Genomic DNA, 14,542 nt, shown 5'->3' with positions numbered 1-14,542 from the left:
TGCACGCACACACACGAATGTGAACATCTGCAGAGAGCAAGACATTCCAAATTACCCGCAGGAGTCTGGGCCATTCACCTTGGGCTCTTCTCTTCCTTCAAACTCTGAATCTAGTCTCCTGATGAGGCCTGAGCAAGATATGAGCGCAGTGGTCCCTGTGCTCAGGACAGCAGTGAGGGAGGGGCGACGCTGGGAAGGCTGGAGTCCTGCAGCCACAGGGTCCAGTGGCAGGTGTCCCAGAGCCTTGATTGGAGGAGGTTTTGTTTAGCTCAGCAAACGTCTCCCGGGAAAAAAAACTTCCCCCAGGCTTGACTTAATACTGACTCCAGAGGACTTGAATCAGACATGCAAGAATTATAGTCATGACAGAGCAGTCAGGATTACAATACGCTTACGACAAAGGCAAACACGCACAGGTTTTTGATCACTGGCTTTCTCTCCATATCTGCTTGATGACTTTGCATGCCTGGCTCCCCGAGATTTCAGAGGCGTTCGTTTTTGTGTGTCCTCAGGTCCTCCCAGGCTGCTGCCCCTTCTGCTGGGTGTGGCCACAGGGCCCCTCTCAGGACACCCCTGTCGGCGGAGGGCTCCTCAATACTTTGTGACCAGGAGCACACAGATGGTGCTCGATTCTTAGAAGCTGCCTTCTTATATCCTTCCCCCTTTATGGGGCGAGACTCCACCTGGGGCAATCGTTGCATATTGAGGGCTAGAGCTTAAAAGCAATCTCTATTTTCTTTTTTCTTTTAAATATATTTTTATTGATTTTTTACAGAGAGGAAGGGAGAGGGATAGAGAGCTAGAAACATCGACCAGCTGCCTCCTGCACACCCTCTACCAGGGAACCAGGGATGTGCCCGCAACCAATGTACATGCCCTTGACCAGAATTGAACCTGGACCCTTCAGTCCGCAGACCGATGCTCTATCCACTGAGCCAAACCGGTTTCGGCAATCTCTATTTTCTTGTCATCCCACCCTGTCTTCTGGGTTCATCAGGCTGGTGCCTCAGTTTCCTGGCTGGGGTCTTCCTCCCACCTTCCAGCTGAGCTGACTCCACCGACCAGATTCACCTGCCCTCAGGCCCAAGGGACAGGCTGAAGGACTAGCTGGGACAGCTGAGAGGGCAGGCTGCTCACTGCTACGTGGGCCTTGGTGTTTGCAGAGATCATAAAGGTGGGAGGGCCCTGAAAGCACCTCTCATTCCAGCCTTTCGTTTTGCAGAAAAGGCTGCCCCTTGCGGTGGGGCAAACAGGTGTGAGGGCCTTGAAGTCAGCTTGTCCCATTTCTGTGACTTGGGTCAGGTTCTTTCTGAGCCTCAGTTTTCTCACCTATGCAATGAGGGTAACTTCCTAGGTTTCTTGTGGGGTCAAGTGGGGTAATCTAGGCCTTCATCCTGGGAGAAATTAGCAGTTGTTCAGTTAATGTCAGTGCTTTTATTTTCTCCCCTGTTCTCTTTTCTATGTGGTACCTAGTTCCCCAAACAGATAATTTCCCCCACTAGGCTATGAATTCCTGGAGGTCAGGGACCCCGATAAACTCAGGTTTCTCAGCACCCAGGACAGTGCCTGGTGTATACCAATGCGATTTCAAGTTGACCAGTATCATGCAAAGCTCTGGGACTCCCAGAGCACTGATATTCCCCCTGGGAGAGGCCTGCCCTCTGGGAGGGCCCCTCGGGGCTGGCATGCCTGGGACTCCACAGCCAGTTTCACAGAAGAGTAGGAGCCACAGGGAGGTTTCTGGGACTTTTATTTTTACTCTTTATTTATATATATATTTATTTATTTATTTTAGAGAGAGAGGAAGGGCAGGAGAGAGAGAGAGAGAAGGAAAGAAACATTGATGTGAAACATCAATCGGTTGCCTCCCGCACGTGCCCCCACCGGAGATTGAACCCATAACCTGGGTATGTACCCTGACCAGGAATTGAACCTGCCACCTCTTGATGTACAGGACGATGCTCCAACCAACTGAGCCACACCGGCCGGAGCTTTACTCTTTATTTTTTAAAAGCCAATGAGGTTGGGCAAATGCTTGGTCCCTGTTGGGCTGCCTTCATCTGGTCAGCCCCACTTGCCTCCCCCGCCCTCTTCCACCTGCCGGTAGCAAAACACCACCCTGGGATGAAAAACACCACCCTGCTGGCCAGTGTCCTCCCCCGGTGCCCCAGCATCAGCTCCAGTGCCAGGCTCAGGGGGTTCAAGGAAAGGACAGGCCGTGGGTCCCCTGCAAGCCCTGGTGCACCTTCTCTGCGGCCTCGGCCTCTCCCTTCCTGCGTGGGCACCCAATGCTGAGGTTCCTGCCAGCCCTACTGTCCCTCCCCTCTTTCTGGGTGGTTCTTGCATCAGCACCCAGGAAAGCCAGGTGGGTGGCTCTGGGGTGGGGCATCAGCTGCTCGGGCTCTCTCGTCTTCCCTCTGCCCCTGCCTACCACCTCCGTCGTTCCCAGCTGTGGGCCTTCCTGTCTCCTCCAGTCTGGGGGAATCTCCATCGAGGGCAAAAGGAGAAAGGAGGCCAGGCCTGATCCCTCCAGGGGAGTGGTCCTTGATTTGGGGTTTCGCGGTGTTTCTTCTTCCTTGGGACCCACCTCCCCTCCCTGAGGTGGCTTTCCCCCAGCCTGGGTTATGTGTTTGGCCCCTCAAGTGCCAGGGTCTGAGGAGGGTACCATCCTGGACATGCCACCGTTTCTTCCCGGTCAGCCAGCAGCTGCCCTGGGCCCAGACCCTGGTTTCTCAGCTCCCGGGGCAGAAGGGAGCCGCCTGCGCGGGGCCAGCTGCCTTCCTGGGGGAAGTCCCACAGCTGGATCACGGTGGTAATTAGTCTGGGATCCCACGGCCAGTTTCCCGGTTGCAGAGTCTGGTCATTTTTCTCTACCTGTGCACTTAGGACTCCGCAGAGCTGGCAGGGCAAGGCCTGGGCCCCCCAGAGGGGCAAGAGGCAGAGAGGGTGCAGGTCTCAGGACCAGTCTGTGGCTCCCTCTTTGCTCCCTCCTCTCTCAGCCAGGCTGGTCTTCTCCACCCCATTCTGACCCTCCTCCTCCTCCTCCTCCTCCTCCTCCTCCTCCTCCTCCCTCTCCCCCTCCCCCTCCCTCTTCCTCCGCAGCCCCGCAGGTTAGCGCGGCGCCCGCAGTCCCCCTGCAGCGGGGAGGGGAGGGGGCTGCAGGCGGCCCCCTGAGATGCGGGGCGGGGGGCGGGGTCAGACGCTGTGCGCGCCCAGGCTCAGCACCGAGAAGGCGGCGCGGTGCTTGCGGAGCAGCAGCCGGATCTTCTCGTCGTCCGAGTCGGGGTCCAGCGGCTTGTTGTACTCGTCGTCCTCGTTCTCCGAGGCCGCGCGGTCCCCGCCCGCGCCCGCGCCCGCGCCGCCGGGGGCCCGGGGCGTGGAGGACGAGGGCTCCAGGGCGCTCTTCTTCCGCCACTTGGTCCTTCGGTTCTGGAACCACACCTGGGACGAGAGAGACTCCGAGGATCACACTCAGCACGCACCGCCCCTTGGCGGAGGGGCTCCACTCGGTGGCAGGTACACGCAGTCCTTATTGTCATAGTAAATAAATGGCTTCCTAGTAGAGTAAATAAATGGCTGTAATGTTCACGCGAGTTCTTTTCGGGGGCAATAAAGAAATAAGCATTGTGAGTGCAGCAGCCCTTGAGGCTGAGCTGTGTCCCCCTCCCCGGGGTTTGGGTGGAAGATGCGGGGACAGCGGGGTGGGGAGGGTGTAGCCAGTGAGGGCACGTCAGCAGGTGCTCAAGAGTCACCCCTTCTTTTAGCTCCACAGTCCCTCACTGAACTTCATTAACCATTTCCCCTTAGTTATAAAAATAATAGAGTCTCCATGCCTGAGGTAGTTGAAGAGTAAAGCACCTAAAGCAGAGAAATATGTAAGAGAGCCACATCGTTTCGTTCCTCTTGGATGCGCAGCTTTCTCTCCAGCAGAGTTAATACTGGGCTGGCAGGAGGCTGCCGAGGTCGGTGCCTGCAGATCCAGGGCCCTGAACGGAGCCCAGAACCGTCCTGAGTCCCCACCTTCCCCTGCACTTCCTTTACCCTTAAGCCTGTCCCCATGGCACAGAGCCGGGCAGTCCCAGCACCGCTCAAAGCGTTCTCTGGTGCCCCGATCTAGCATGGAAGTTACCCGAGCAGCCTCAGGAGGCAAAAGCCCTTACAGATCTCAGGCTCCCTGGTGTCTCTGGGCATGAGCGTGACCCTTGCATGGGTCTTCCAGGCGCCCTACATCTGGCATCCCATCCGAACTTGACCAAACTTGGCTTCCTCTGCCGGCTGATAGAACAAGCCTGAATCCAGTCCGAATGTAGCCCGGAGGCTGACTCCTGATCTGGGGCAGAGGCTGCCACCAGCTCTCGAAATTTCTGACCCAGATGGTGCAGAAGAGAGGAAAGCGTGAGGCTGGAGTCCCACAGATCCGGCTTTGACTCCCATGTTTGCACTTACCCCCCAGGTGACCTTGAGTGAGTCTCAGTTCGGACTGTTTTTTATCTATAAAATGGGTAGTCATAGTCTCAAGGTGGCTGTGAGGGTCAAATGAGCTGCTACAAATAAAGCTTTCAAAACTGGGCCCAGTCTTGACAGCCATTTTGTGGTTAAGGTAATTATCTCCATCTCTAGGGCTGGGTGGGCAGGCAGTGCCCAAACAGCAGGAGGCCCCTCGCTGAGAGCTGGGAGTTGCGGGGAGGGCAAGGATGCATCCTGTCCTTCGAGCTCCTCTCTGCCAGCAGTCACCTTCCCCCCCCCCCCGCCCCCCGACACACACACACACACTCACCTTGACCTGCGACTCGGTCATCCCCAGGGAGTACGCCAGCCTGGCTCTCTCAGGGCCAGCCAGGTACTTGGTCTGCTCAAAGGTCTTCTCCAGGGCAAAGATCTGGTGCCCCGTGAAGGTGGGCCGAGTGTGCTTTTTCTTGTGGATGCCGTCACTCAGGGGGTCAGGGGCTGGCAGGAGGAAGGACAAGTGCGGTGAGCAGGGTGAGTGGGGTGCCTGCCCTGTGTCTCCCCCACCTACAGAGAAGCCACTGAAGGTGGGGGTGGGTGGGTGGGTTATGACACCTCTCACATGAGCAGCATTCCTGACATCCTGATGACAGTGACTGTGACCTCTGCCATGTCCGGACGGGCAGACACCTGTTGGAAAGGCACCTGCCCCAGGTTACAGCTACTTAGAGACAGAGGGGGCTGAGGGCCTGCCATGGGCCATACCCGTGTTTAATGTGCTTACTCAGCGATGCTGCCCTCCCCCCTGGGGCAAGAGGAGTTTCCCCTCCATCTCAGGGACACCAAGGAAGGGATTAGGCACCGTCCACCAACAATCAGGGCCGAGGGGCCTGAGAATTCCTCCCCTCCTACTTCCTTGTTCTTGGGATCCTGTTTTCCAGGTCTCCAGAGCCTTAAGCCCCAAGTTACTGCTCTCCCCTGTCCCCGGGCCTGGGAGTCATCCACACCGGAGAGTGTGGACACAGAGGTTCCAGACCTGACCCTCCACCCCGCCAAGGCAGCCTGCTAGGAAGGAGCGGGGCTGGAGGGCTGCAGGCCCCAGAATAAGCCGAGCGCCCACCTGTCGGGCCTTGTTCAGTGCAGCCTGATGGCCATGTCCTGCCTCCTCATGCTACCGGTGGGGAAACTGAGGCACGGAAAGGGGAAGAGACCTCTCTCCCTTGGTTCATTCAACCACTGACTTTCTTAGAGGTTTCCTGTGTGTGGATGTGCACCAGGATTGAAGAACAGGAGGGTGGGGCATGTGTGTGTTGGGCGTGGGGAGGAAGATGGAGATGAGCAGGAAGGCTGCCTGAAGCCTAAAGCACCCCCCAAACTAGGTTATAAAATACGTTTCAAGAGACGGGGTCTTCACCCCCAGGAACCCGCTGTCCCAGGTTGAGTGAGGGGTGGTCTGCCAGGCAGTGTGGCCGCGGGGAGCAGTGCAGCAGAGGGAAGGAGCTGGTTTCCGGTTTCCCCGGCCGGGACCCATGGCGGTGGACGGCCCGGTGTGCACACAGGAGTGGAGGCAGGGCCTTCGCGGCATGGGATGGCTCTGGCAGCCCCTGTCACCTCCCTGCCTCCCAGGTGAGCCTCACTGTCTGTGCAGATCCTGCCCCCTCCTCCGGCCGGTGTTTTGGAAGTAGGTTCGGGGATGGGTAGGGGGAGGAGAGCCCCCACCACAGCTACAGGGAGTCCGACCTGGCTCAGCAGCTGCCCCTGGGGGCTGGGCAGTTGTCGCTGTGCTATTGACATAACCCTTGAGGAGGACGGTAGGAAACAGCCCCCTAGATCGCAGGTGGGCCTGCAGTGGGGTCACCGCACCCTGTGTCCCTGGATGGAGCCAGGCACGAGTGGGCTGTCTGGGAAGACGATGCTGAGGCAGCAGCTCCTCACTGGGCACAGCATTGTCTGCTGTGGATGAAGACATGGGGACGCGGTTTCTGGGTGGGACAAGTAAGGTGAACTGCCAGCTGGACCCTGTGCCGGGGGTGTGTGGGCCATGTGGTCTTCCCCAGACCCAGAGACCCCAGTTCCCTGGGAGGGCAGCCGAGGTGGCAGCTGGGAAGGGTGGGGAGTGGCAGGAAGACGCCCTGTCCGAGCAAGATGGAAGGGAGAATCGTGGGACGTGGAGGGGAGAATTGCGCCCTGCACCCAGCTGAGAGATGGGTCCGGGTGTCTGGGCTTCTGCGTTGGGCTGTCTGATGGCCACTGAGGAGAAGTGGGCGGTGGGGGTGGGCCCACTGTGAGTGTCCCCTTACGACACCTCCTCCCCCCCCCCCCCCACCCCCACCGTACTCACTGTTGCTGCACTGCCGCCCGCCTCGCCAGTCCTGGCCCGTGTCCGCCCAGCAGTTCCGGGTCCGGGTGGGGTACTCGTTCCCAGCCTTGGAAAAATTCCCCACCTGGGGGCCATAGTAGACGCCCTGGGAGCCCAGTCCCCCGAAGCCCGCCACGTGGGGGTAGCCGGAGAGCAGGCTGCTGTTCGGCGTGGCCACGGGCCTGCTCAGGATGTCTGTGATGCCGTGCGGGGTCCCGGCGGCCAGCTGCGGGCCCAGCCCCGGGGGGCTGAGCTTGTAGAAGGAGTTCTGCACCGAGTACTGGCACACGGGGGCCTTCATCTCCGAGAACTGAGCCAGCGGCGTGTTGTTCAGCAGGAACGTCCCTTGCAGGTTGGACTCCATGTTCCCTGGGTCAGGGCGAGGGGAGGCAGGAAGCCCCGATCCAGGCTCCTAAACCCTGAGACCCCGAGATCTGGCCCAGAATCCCATGGTAGGTTCCGAGGGTCAAAAGCGGCCCCGGATCCCAACCGCCTTCCCGCCTAAGGCATCGGCCCGGCCGCTGCCCAGGGACTGTCACCCACGTCACCTGCTCGGAAGTCAGGTGCTCCGGGCCAGGTGAGAGCCTTGCCCGCACCCCTTCCCTCTCTGCCTGCCAGGCCTGGAGAAAGGCGGCTCCCCACGCCTCAGCTCAGACCCCTCCTCTGCCTCTGAGTCGGGGGACCCTTCATGAGAAGTTTTAAGTTCAGAGAAGCCACATTTCCCTGATAAAGATAGGGCCCATTAGAATACAGACCAGAGACTGGCTGAGCCGCGCCAGCCGCGTCGCCATTGGTTGAAATCCACATGGGCCTCACATTGGCTTTTCCTAGACAAATTGCACTTTGAAAGATTGACTGTAAAATCAGCCAGTGTGTGTGTGTGTGTGTGTGTGTGTGTGTGTGTGTGTGTCAGAGAGAGAGAGAGAGAGAGAGAGAGAGAGAGAGAGAGAGAGAGAGCTCTCTGAAAGCCCTGTTCATTCTCAGAGGGTCCACCTGCTCCTGGTCCCCAAGTCCAGCATCTCGGGAAAGGTGGGTGGGTGGGGGCCTGGAGGCTCCTGAGGCAGCTGCTGGCTGTCAGTCTCAGTTCTTGCAGCTGCTCTCCTGAAGGCCAGGAGGCCCCGTGCAGGGGTCGCCGTCCTGAGGTGCTCGGTCAGGCCCCTGTGTGCCGATGCCCGTGCCTCCGTGGGAGTGTGCAGTCTGAGCGTGGATGCCTGTTTCCCTCCTCCGTGCTGGGATGGGTAAGTGGGGAGGCTGGGCTTTCGGGAGGGGAATGCGGATCCCTGTGGCTGGCCTGGGAGCCCCGGGGGTGGGAGTCTGCCAGGCGGAGGGGCAGCTTTGGGCATGCTGGGTGTGTGCTCTTCCTGCCTCTGCTCTCCGGGCAGCCTTCCCTGATCACCTCTGTCGTCCCTTCCTCCTCCACCGAGGACTCATTTGTGCCTCTGCTGGGGCAACTGCCATATTCTGCCTGGCTTGGCACCTGGGTTGGGAATCTTTGTGGGCCGAGAAGCTGTTGATTTAGCAGTGGGTCCCTGTGCCGGGCACTTGGTTGGCGCTCAGTGTATTTTTGATGGATAAAACTAGATTGGATCACAGAGCACCTACATGCCTCCCCGCCACCCAATACATTTTTACAACCTACCAGGCTTTTCTGGGGCTCTCATTTTACAAACAGGGAAATAGCAGTGAATAACTTGGGTTATTTCTGTACGGGGCAGCATCCTTTCTTGAAGTGCTTGTTTTTGTTAATGGAAATCAGTATGCTGCTGGTCTGAACAGACCAAACGACAGGAAAAAGAGTGACTCCTGGACAGGTGGACTTCTGTCGTCCCTCTGCCTGGCCCCCAGGCCTTTCCTGACCGGCTGTGGGCTCCTTGCTCTCACTCCCACAGGCGTGCTTTGGCCGGTGGGAGGCCAGAAGTGCCCTTTTGCCAGAAGTGGTTTCCAGCGGGAGGCCGAGGACCCAGGAGTCAGGGGGCTCCCTCTCGCTCAGAGCCCGACTCCCCCCGCTGCTCGTGGTGGAGCTGGTCTCTGAGCCACGCTCTCTCCAGCATAACTTAGAGCAAGAAAGGCCTCAGAAAGGCTGTGCGTGGAGATTGTTTTTCTAGAAGTTTGGTTTAAAAACAAGAAGAAAGGTTCTAATCCAGCTGAGTGGGCTGTGCTACCAAGCTGCTATTTTAGGAAACTTAGTTCCAAATCCCAGTGTTGCCTCCGAGCCCCACCCGGGCCGTTAAACCTGAGCTTTTGAAAACCCGCTGTGCCATGCGGTTGCACAGGCCTGGCTGGCCCCGTGGTCTGGGTGGCTTTTCTGATGCTGAGAGAGAAGCTTCAGAGTGAGGGCTGGGAGGGAATTCCTAGGAACCTGCCACCGTGACTTTGTCACCGGCAACGATGGGGACTTCTGAGAAAGAAAAGCTGCAGTGCGTGATTTGGTTCTTATTTAATGTCAGCTTGACAAAGGCATTCATGCTCCGGGATCCCAGGATGACACACAAGCGCTTAATCCGTTCTCCCATTTGACAGATGGGGAAACTGAGGCCAGCTTGATGGCCAGCCTTGCATGCAGTGTGAGGAACTAATTGTTAGGAACACGGTGCTTTTCCCAAAAGTTCTTCAACTTGGAACGGCATTGAGTGCAGGAGCCAGACGCCTTCACAGGGGGCACCGGGGGCTCCCCCTGAGTGTATGCCAGCCACGGGCTCAGCCACGTACCCTGGTGGTTTGTGATGTCCCCCTCCACCTTGGACGAGCCCCCATCTTGCAGTCATCAGGTGGGTCAGAAATCTGTTCCACCATCTCAGGGGTTGGGGAGCTGCTCCCAGAGTGGGCGGCCCTGATTAAGGGGGGCCGTCCGGGTTTCTGGAAGCTGGGCACCTCCTTGGGGTGCAGGCCACCCTGCTGACTGATCCACCCTCAGGCTTCACTCCTGCCTCAGGCCCTCAACCCCTCCCCAAGGATGAACTAAGAAGGACAGATGGAGCCGTGTGCCATGAGTCAATTTCTTTATTAATTTTGACATTTGTTCAGCTGGTGTAGGGAGAATGGTCTATACATCATAGTGGGCAGGGGGAATTCCCTCCCGATTACAGAGCATGTGGGAGAGAGTCAAGAAAAGATTTATTTTCATAACAATTAGAAAAATCAAGGTGATTCCAAAACTTCTAAAAAGCGTCTAATGTGCAGACTGCAGCATTCTCTAGGCATCGTGTGGAGACCCCGAACTCCTCCCCTAACAGCTCCTATTAGCGACCAGAGCGGGCAGCCATGCCGCCAGGGCCGGCCGCGGGGCCAAGCAGCCAAGCCGTACCGAGCAGAAGGTGCCAAAGCGTGGGCCGGGCCGGGCCGCAGGCTCTGCGGGCGCTGCTGGGGCGGCTGCGGCGGCGGCGGGGCAGGAAGGGACGGGGCGGGGCGGCCCGGCGCCTGTCTTTCCCGGGGCCAAGCGGCCCGCCCCGCCCCGCCGCCGCGGAGCAGCCCCGCGCTCCTGCCCCGCCAGGAGGGCGGGCGCTGCGCTTGCTGGGGCACAGCCCTGGGGGCCTGAGGCCGCCAGCTCAGCCGTCCTCTCCCGGGCTGGCCCCTCTGAAAGCAAAAAAAAAAACGAAACCGCGGGGACCAACAGCAGCGCCTGGGCCGGGCCGGCGGGGTGCCACGGCGCTCGGGTGCCCTACTCAGCCCGGCCGCCCAGCTGCCCTGCTGCGCCAGGACCTGCGGGGCTGGCGGCGGGCACCAGGGCGGCGGGGGGCTCTGACGCTGCGGGAGCTTCTGTGCTACTTGGACAGTGTGACTGTGTTCTGAGGACGCGCCGGGAGAGTGGCAGGGAGGAGGGTGCCTGGCCACCCGCGAACAGTGGCTCTGGGGCGGCCAGCAGCGCCTGCCAATCTCTCTCTCTGGCCCTGGAGGGCGCCCGCCGCGCAGGACGGGGCCGGTTTGTGCTGATTTGGGCCTCCCTCTGCCGGAGGCTCGAATGTAACTTTAAGGCTCTTCCCTGGTGGCACCCAGGCAAGGAACAGCCAGCTGTCTGTTTGCTTCCTGCCGTGCCCTGCCCGGAGGCCTGGCCTAGGGGGGTCTCCTTCCTAGCCCCAGGCCTCCTGGTGGTCAGCTCTCTCCTCCTCCGGCTGGCCCTCCCCGGGGCATGGGGTCAGGAGTGGGGCCCCTCACCCTCCTCTCCAGGTGGGCAGAGGGGCTTGGTCAGAGTGGGGATACTGAGGCTGTCAGCCTAGGCCCACCCCCATCCCGCCGGCTGCCTGGACTTAGAGCACCGAGTTCGCTCTGGGAGACCTTGGGGGTGGCTGACTTCTGAGAACCCACAGATCCATTCCCTAGCCCTACTCCCTCTTTCACGGGGACAGGCTGTGGCTCCTCCCGCAGCCCGGAGAAGCCCCAGAGCTGAGCTGTGAGTGCTGTGCACATACCGCTAAAGTGTTTCTATTGGTTTGCATAGTATTTATTATTTGTCATATACACAAGGCTGATTACTGTACAGTTTACACTTTGAACACAGACTATGATATAAGTGCTTGAAGATATAGAAAACCTCTTCTCTAGTGACATGCTGGTGCAATCCTGGGACAGCCACCAACGGAGAGCCAAGAGCCTTTCAGACGGGGCACTGGCTCCCTGTGCGCCCTACAGCTACGCCTGGGGTCCTCACCTCAGGTTCCTAAGTCCCTGACACAAGGAGCCCCAAATGCACTCCAAAGGTAATGATTTTCCATTGGAAGATGATTAATATTGAAACTGGCAGAGAGAGAGAGAGAGAGAGAGAGAGAGAGAGAGAGAGAGGAGAGAGAGAGAGAGAGAGAGAGAGAGAGAGGAGAGAGAGAGAGAGAGAGAGAGGAGAGAGAGAGGCAACATAAAAAAAATCCAGTTTATCCACAGGAGATTCTATACAGCTTCAGACATCACAGTAAAATCTGTGTGTATACTGAGTAGAGGGGAGAGGTGCCTCTGTGTGTGTGTGTGTGTGTGTGTCCTTAATGTCATGTAGAGAGTTCTGGGGGGTAACAGTCCACTGGGGAGAGGGAGGGGCTGTCACAAATGGAATGGGGGTATGTGTGGGTAGGGAAGACTGGCCGATGAGGACATGGGATTAAGGTGCTGAACTGATTTCATGCCTAGTTCTCTCTCTCTTTTTTTTTTTTTTTTCCTTTCCAGGAAGCCCATATAGATTTCTTACAGATATTGAAAAAATAAGTACCCTGTAACAAGTCAAAATGAAAATGATTTAAAAAAATATATCATCCCCAGCCACAAAGAGCCCTTGTTCACTTCTGCGTTCATGCGCTCTCTTGCGCTTGCTTTCTATCCCTCTCTCTCCGCCCCCCACCCCCCCCCCCATTCTTGCTGCTTTTGTCCTGATTCCCAACAGAACAGAGATCGGTTGTCGCTAGAGGCAGGATTGAGGACTGTAGGTCATGCGTCTACAGTCAGTCGTTCATGCGAATAGGAGACTAGAGGAAGTCCCTTACGGAGATCATGCCGTTAGCCTAGAGGAACATGTGCGCAGTTGTGCTGCCCTCCGGTCCAGCTCTCCTCCTGTGTGCATGGCAGAGTGTGTGGAGTTCAAGGGTTGGGTGTCGAGGTGTGATCCTAAGGGACACAAAGAGAGAAGGAGACACTTAGAATTTAAAGGCGCAACTCCCAGCAAAAAAAAACCCCAAATACTGAGTTTTGTGCTGGCTGCTCAGGCAGGGTCTGATTCAGGAAAAGCAGTCTCCCCAAGCAAGGCGATGAGCAGAAAGGTGTTGAGCTCGAAGCCCCTGACCTTCCTGAAATACCAGCCACCCTTCCTCCACCCCCCAACCCAGAGGCTGCCTCTCAGAGGTGGCTGGCCTGGCCTATACTAGTTCCCTGCCGAGTGGATGATCCCTCCCATACAAAACCCTCCCGTGTGGGTGCTCAGAGCCTCAGAGAGGAGGCAGGAGGCTCTCATGCCTATGCAGTCACCTGGGGGAGAAATGAGTAGATCTTGTACCTACGAAAGGGGCCATGATCACGAGCCAGGGCTTGTGCCGAGAGGGGCTAAGCTAGGAAGTGGTACCCTCTACTTTTTCAGTTCAGGTTAGCCAACATGCATCGCTATCTGCTATGTGCCATCCCCGGGATCCCGGAGATGGAGTAGACAAGATTATGGCTATCAGAGACAGCAGTGCCTCTTGGGCTCTGGTCCACAGCTCTTACTGTCAAGGGCCTCTAGCTCCTCTCCCCATGCCCTGTGGATGGACAACCTCTGCTGTGGCCATGGGATCGTTGGAAGACAGGTGCAGTCTCCCTAAGACACCGGTACTGTGCATCAGGCCAGAAGACAGCACTTCGCCTGCAGCATCCGTTCCACATTCTGCAGCCTGGGATTCACAGCAAGACCCCACTCCTGCCACCCCACAGTGCCTCACCCCCCAACCTGGGGTGAAACTCTTGTTTCCCAGACCAGGCACGCGGGATTGTCTGCAGGGACCTTGGGATGGACGAGGAAAAGGAGGGCTTAAATAAAGAGGAGCTGCCAATCTCCTGGGTGGCGCGGGAAAGTGACACAGGAACGCAGAACCCCATTCTGTCCCCACGCAGAGCTGTCCGGGGCCCTATGGGTGACAGGGTTGGGGAGGAAGCTGGAGGTGACCAAGGTGAACTCACTCCGAATGGTTCTCCAGGAATGGGAGGGTGGTGGTAAGTTCCTTGCCAGAGGCCTTCTACTGCTGTGGCTTGAAGGAGCCGAGACTCTTCCCTCATGGTATCCTGCCTCCCGAGCCCCCAGGGCCCGCCTGCTGCCTGCCTTTGTCGGTGGCTCTCCGGGCAAGGGTACTATGCACTCTCCTCTCCCCTAAAGTGCTGCCCACCGCCCTCAAGACCTCTCTTCCACAAAGCCTTCCTGATGACTCCGGCTCACTCTTGTTTCTCCCCTCACAACCCTGGAAACTTCCCTCCTGTCACTACCTTTATTTAGCGCGATCACACAGCGCAGTGGTTAAGAGCATGAACTCTGGAGCCAGATTGCCTGAGGTTCATGTCCTGTCTCAGCCGATTTCCTGCTGTGTGACCTTGGCCAGGTTACTTACTCTCTCTATAACTCAGTTTCCTCTGCTGGAGAACACGGGCAATAAGAAGACGCACCTCACCCAGGCTCGTTTGGCTCAGTGGGTAGGGTGTTGGCCTGCAGACTGAGGGGTCCAGGGTTCGATTCTGGTCAAGGGCACGTACCTCAGTTGCAGGCTCAATACCCTGCCCTGGGCCCTGGTTGGGGCACGTGAGATAGGCAATCAATTGATGTGTCTCTCTCACATCGATGTTTCTCTCTCTCCCCGCCACTTCCCTTCCACGCTCTTAAAAAAAAAAAATCAATGGGAAAATATCCTCAAATGAAGATTAACAGAAGAAGAAGAAGAAGAACAACAACAACAACAACAACCTCATTAGATTATTATGATGTTTAGAAGAACTAAAGGTATATACTAGGTAAAGTGCTTCGGACAGTAAACGGTATGTGAATGAAACTACAAATGGACTCTCCAGAAATGCTATCGTCATTCCCTTTTCCTGTCTGCATTCTTCCCCTGGCTGCGGTACAAATTCTCTGAGGGCAACAGCGGGCCTTACCCTTCCTGGTGGTCCCCCAACCGCCTAGCCCAGTGCTAAGCATGCCTCGAATAAGAGACCTTATGAAATCTTGAGCCTGGGGAAGTCAGGCTACAATCTCTCACCCGCTTTTCACAGAGTTCATTCTGTGGTGACTGCTCATTTCATCTGTGG

The 14,542-nt window shown here is 57.6% G+C and overlaps 2 protein-coding genes across 3 annotated transcripts in view; both read right to left on the bottom strand.

Moving 5' to 3' along the window:
- Positions 1-3,195: 3,195 nt before the first annotated feature.
- NKX6-3 (NK6 homeobox 3) lies at positions 3,196-7,169 on the bottom strand. The gene is made up of 3 exons (XM_008143868.3): positions 6,788-7,169; positions 4,778-4,947; positions 3,196-3,441 (listed from the first exon to the last, which is right to left on the bottom strand). Exons 1-3 carry the CDS (start codon positions 7,167-7,169, stop codon positions 3,196-3,198), a joined length of 798 nt encoding a protein of 265 aa, XP_008142090.2.
- A 4,759-nt stretch (positions 7,170-11,928) lies between these two features.
- Positions 11,929-14,542, bottom strand: part of ANK1 (ankyrin 1) — a 208,456-nt gene continuing 205,842 nt past the window's right edge. For both annotated transcript variants that reach the window (XM_008143869.3, XM_008143871.3), the window contains one exon: positions 11,929-12,388. In XM_008143869.3, coding sequence (XP_008142091.2) covers positions 12,362-12,388 — 27 coding nt within the window. In that variant the 3' untranslated portion in view covers positions 11,929-12,361. The remainder of the gene's footprint in view (positions 12,389-14,542) is intronic.

Source organism: Eptesicus fuscus, chromosome 8, assembly GCF_027574615.1.
Source record: "Eptesicus fuscus isolate TK198812 chromosome 8, DD_ASM_mEF_20220401, whole genome shotgun sequence".
Taxonomy (NCBI): Eukaryota; Metazoa; Chordata; class Mammalia; order Chiroptera; family Vespertilionidae; genus Eptesicus; species Eptesicus fuscus.
The sequence above is the reverse complement of the archived record's forward strand: the minus strand, read 5'-3'. Positions and strand labels throughout refer to the sequence as shown.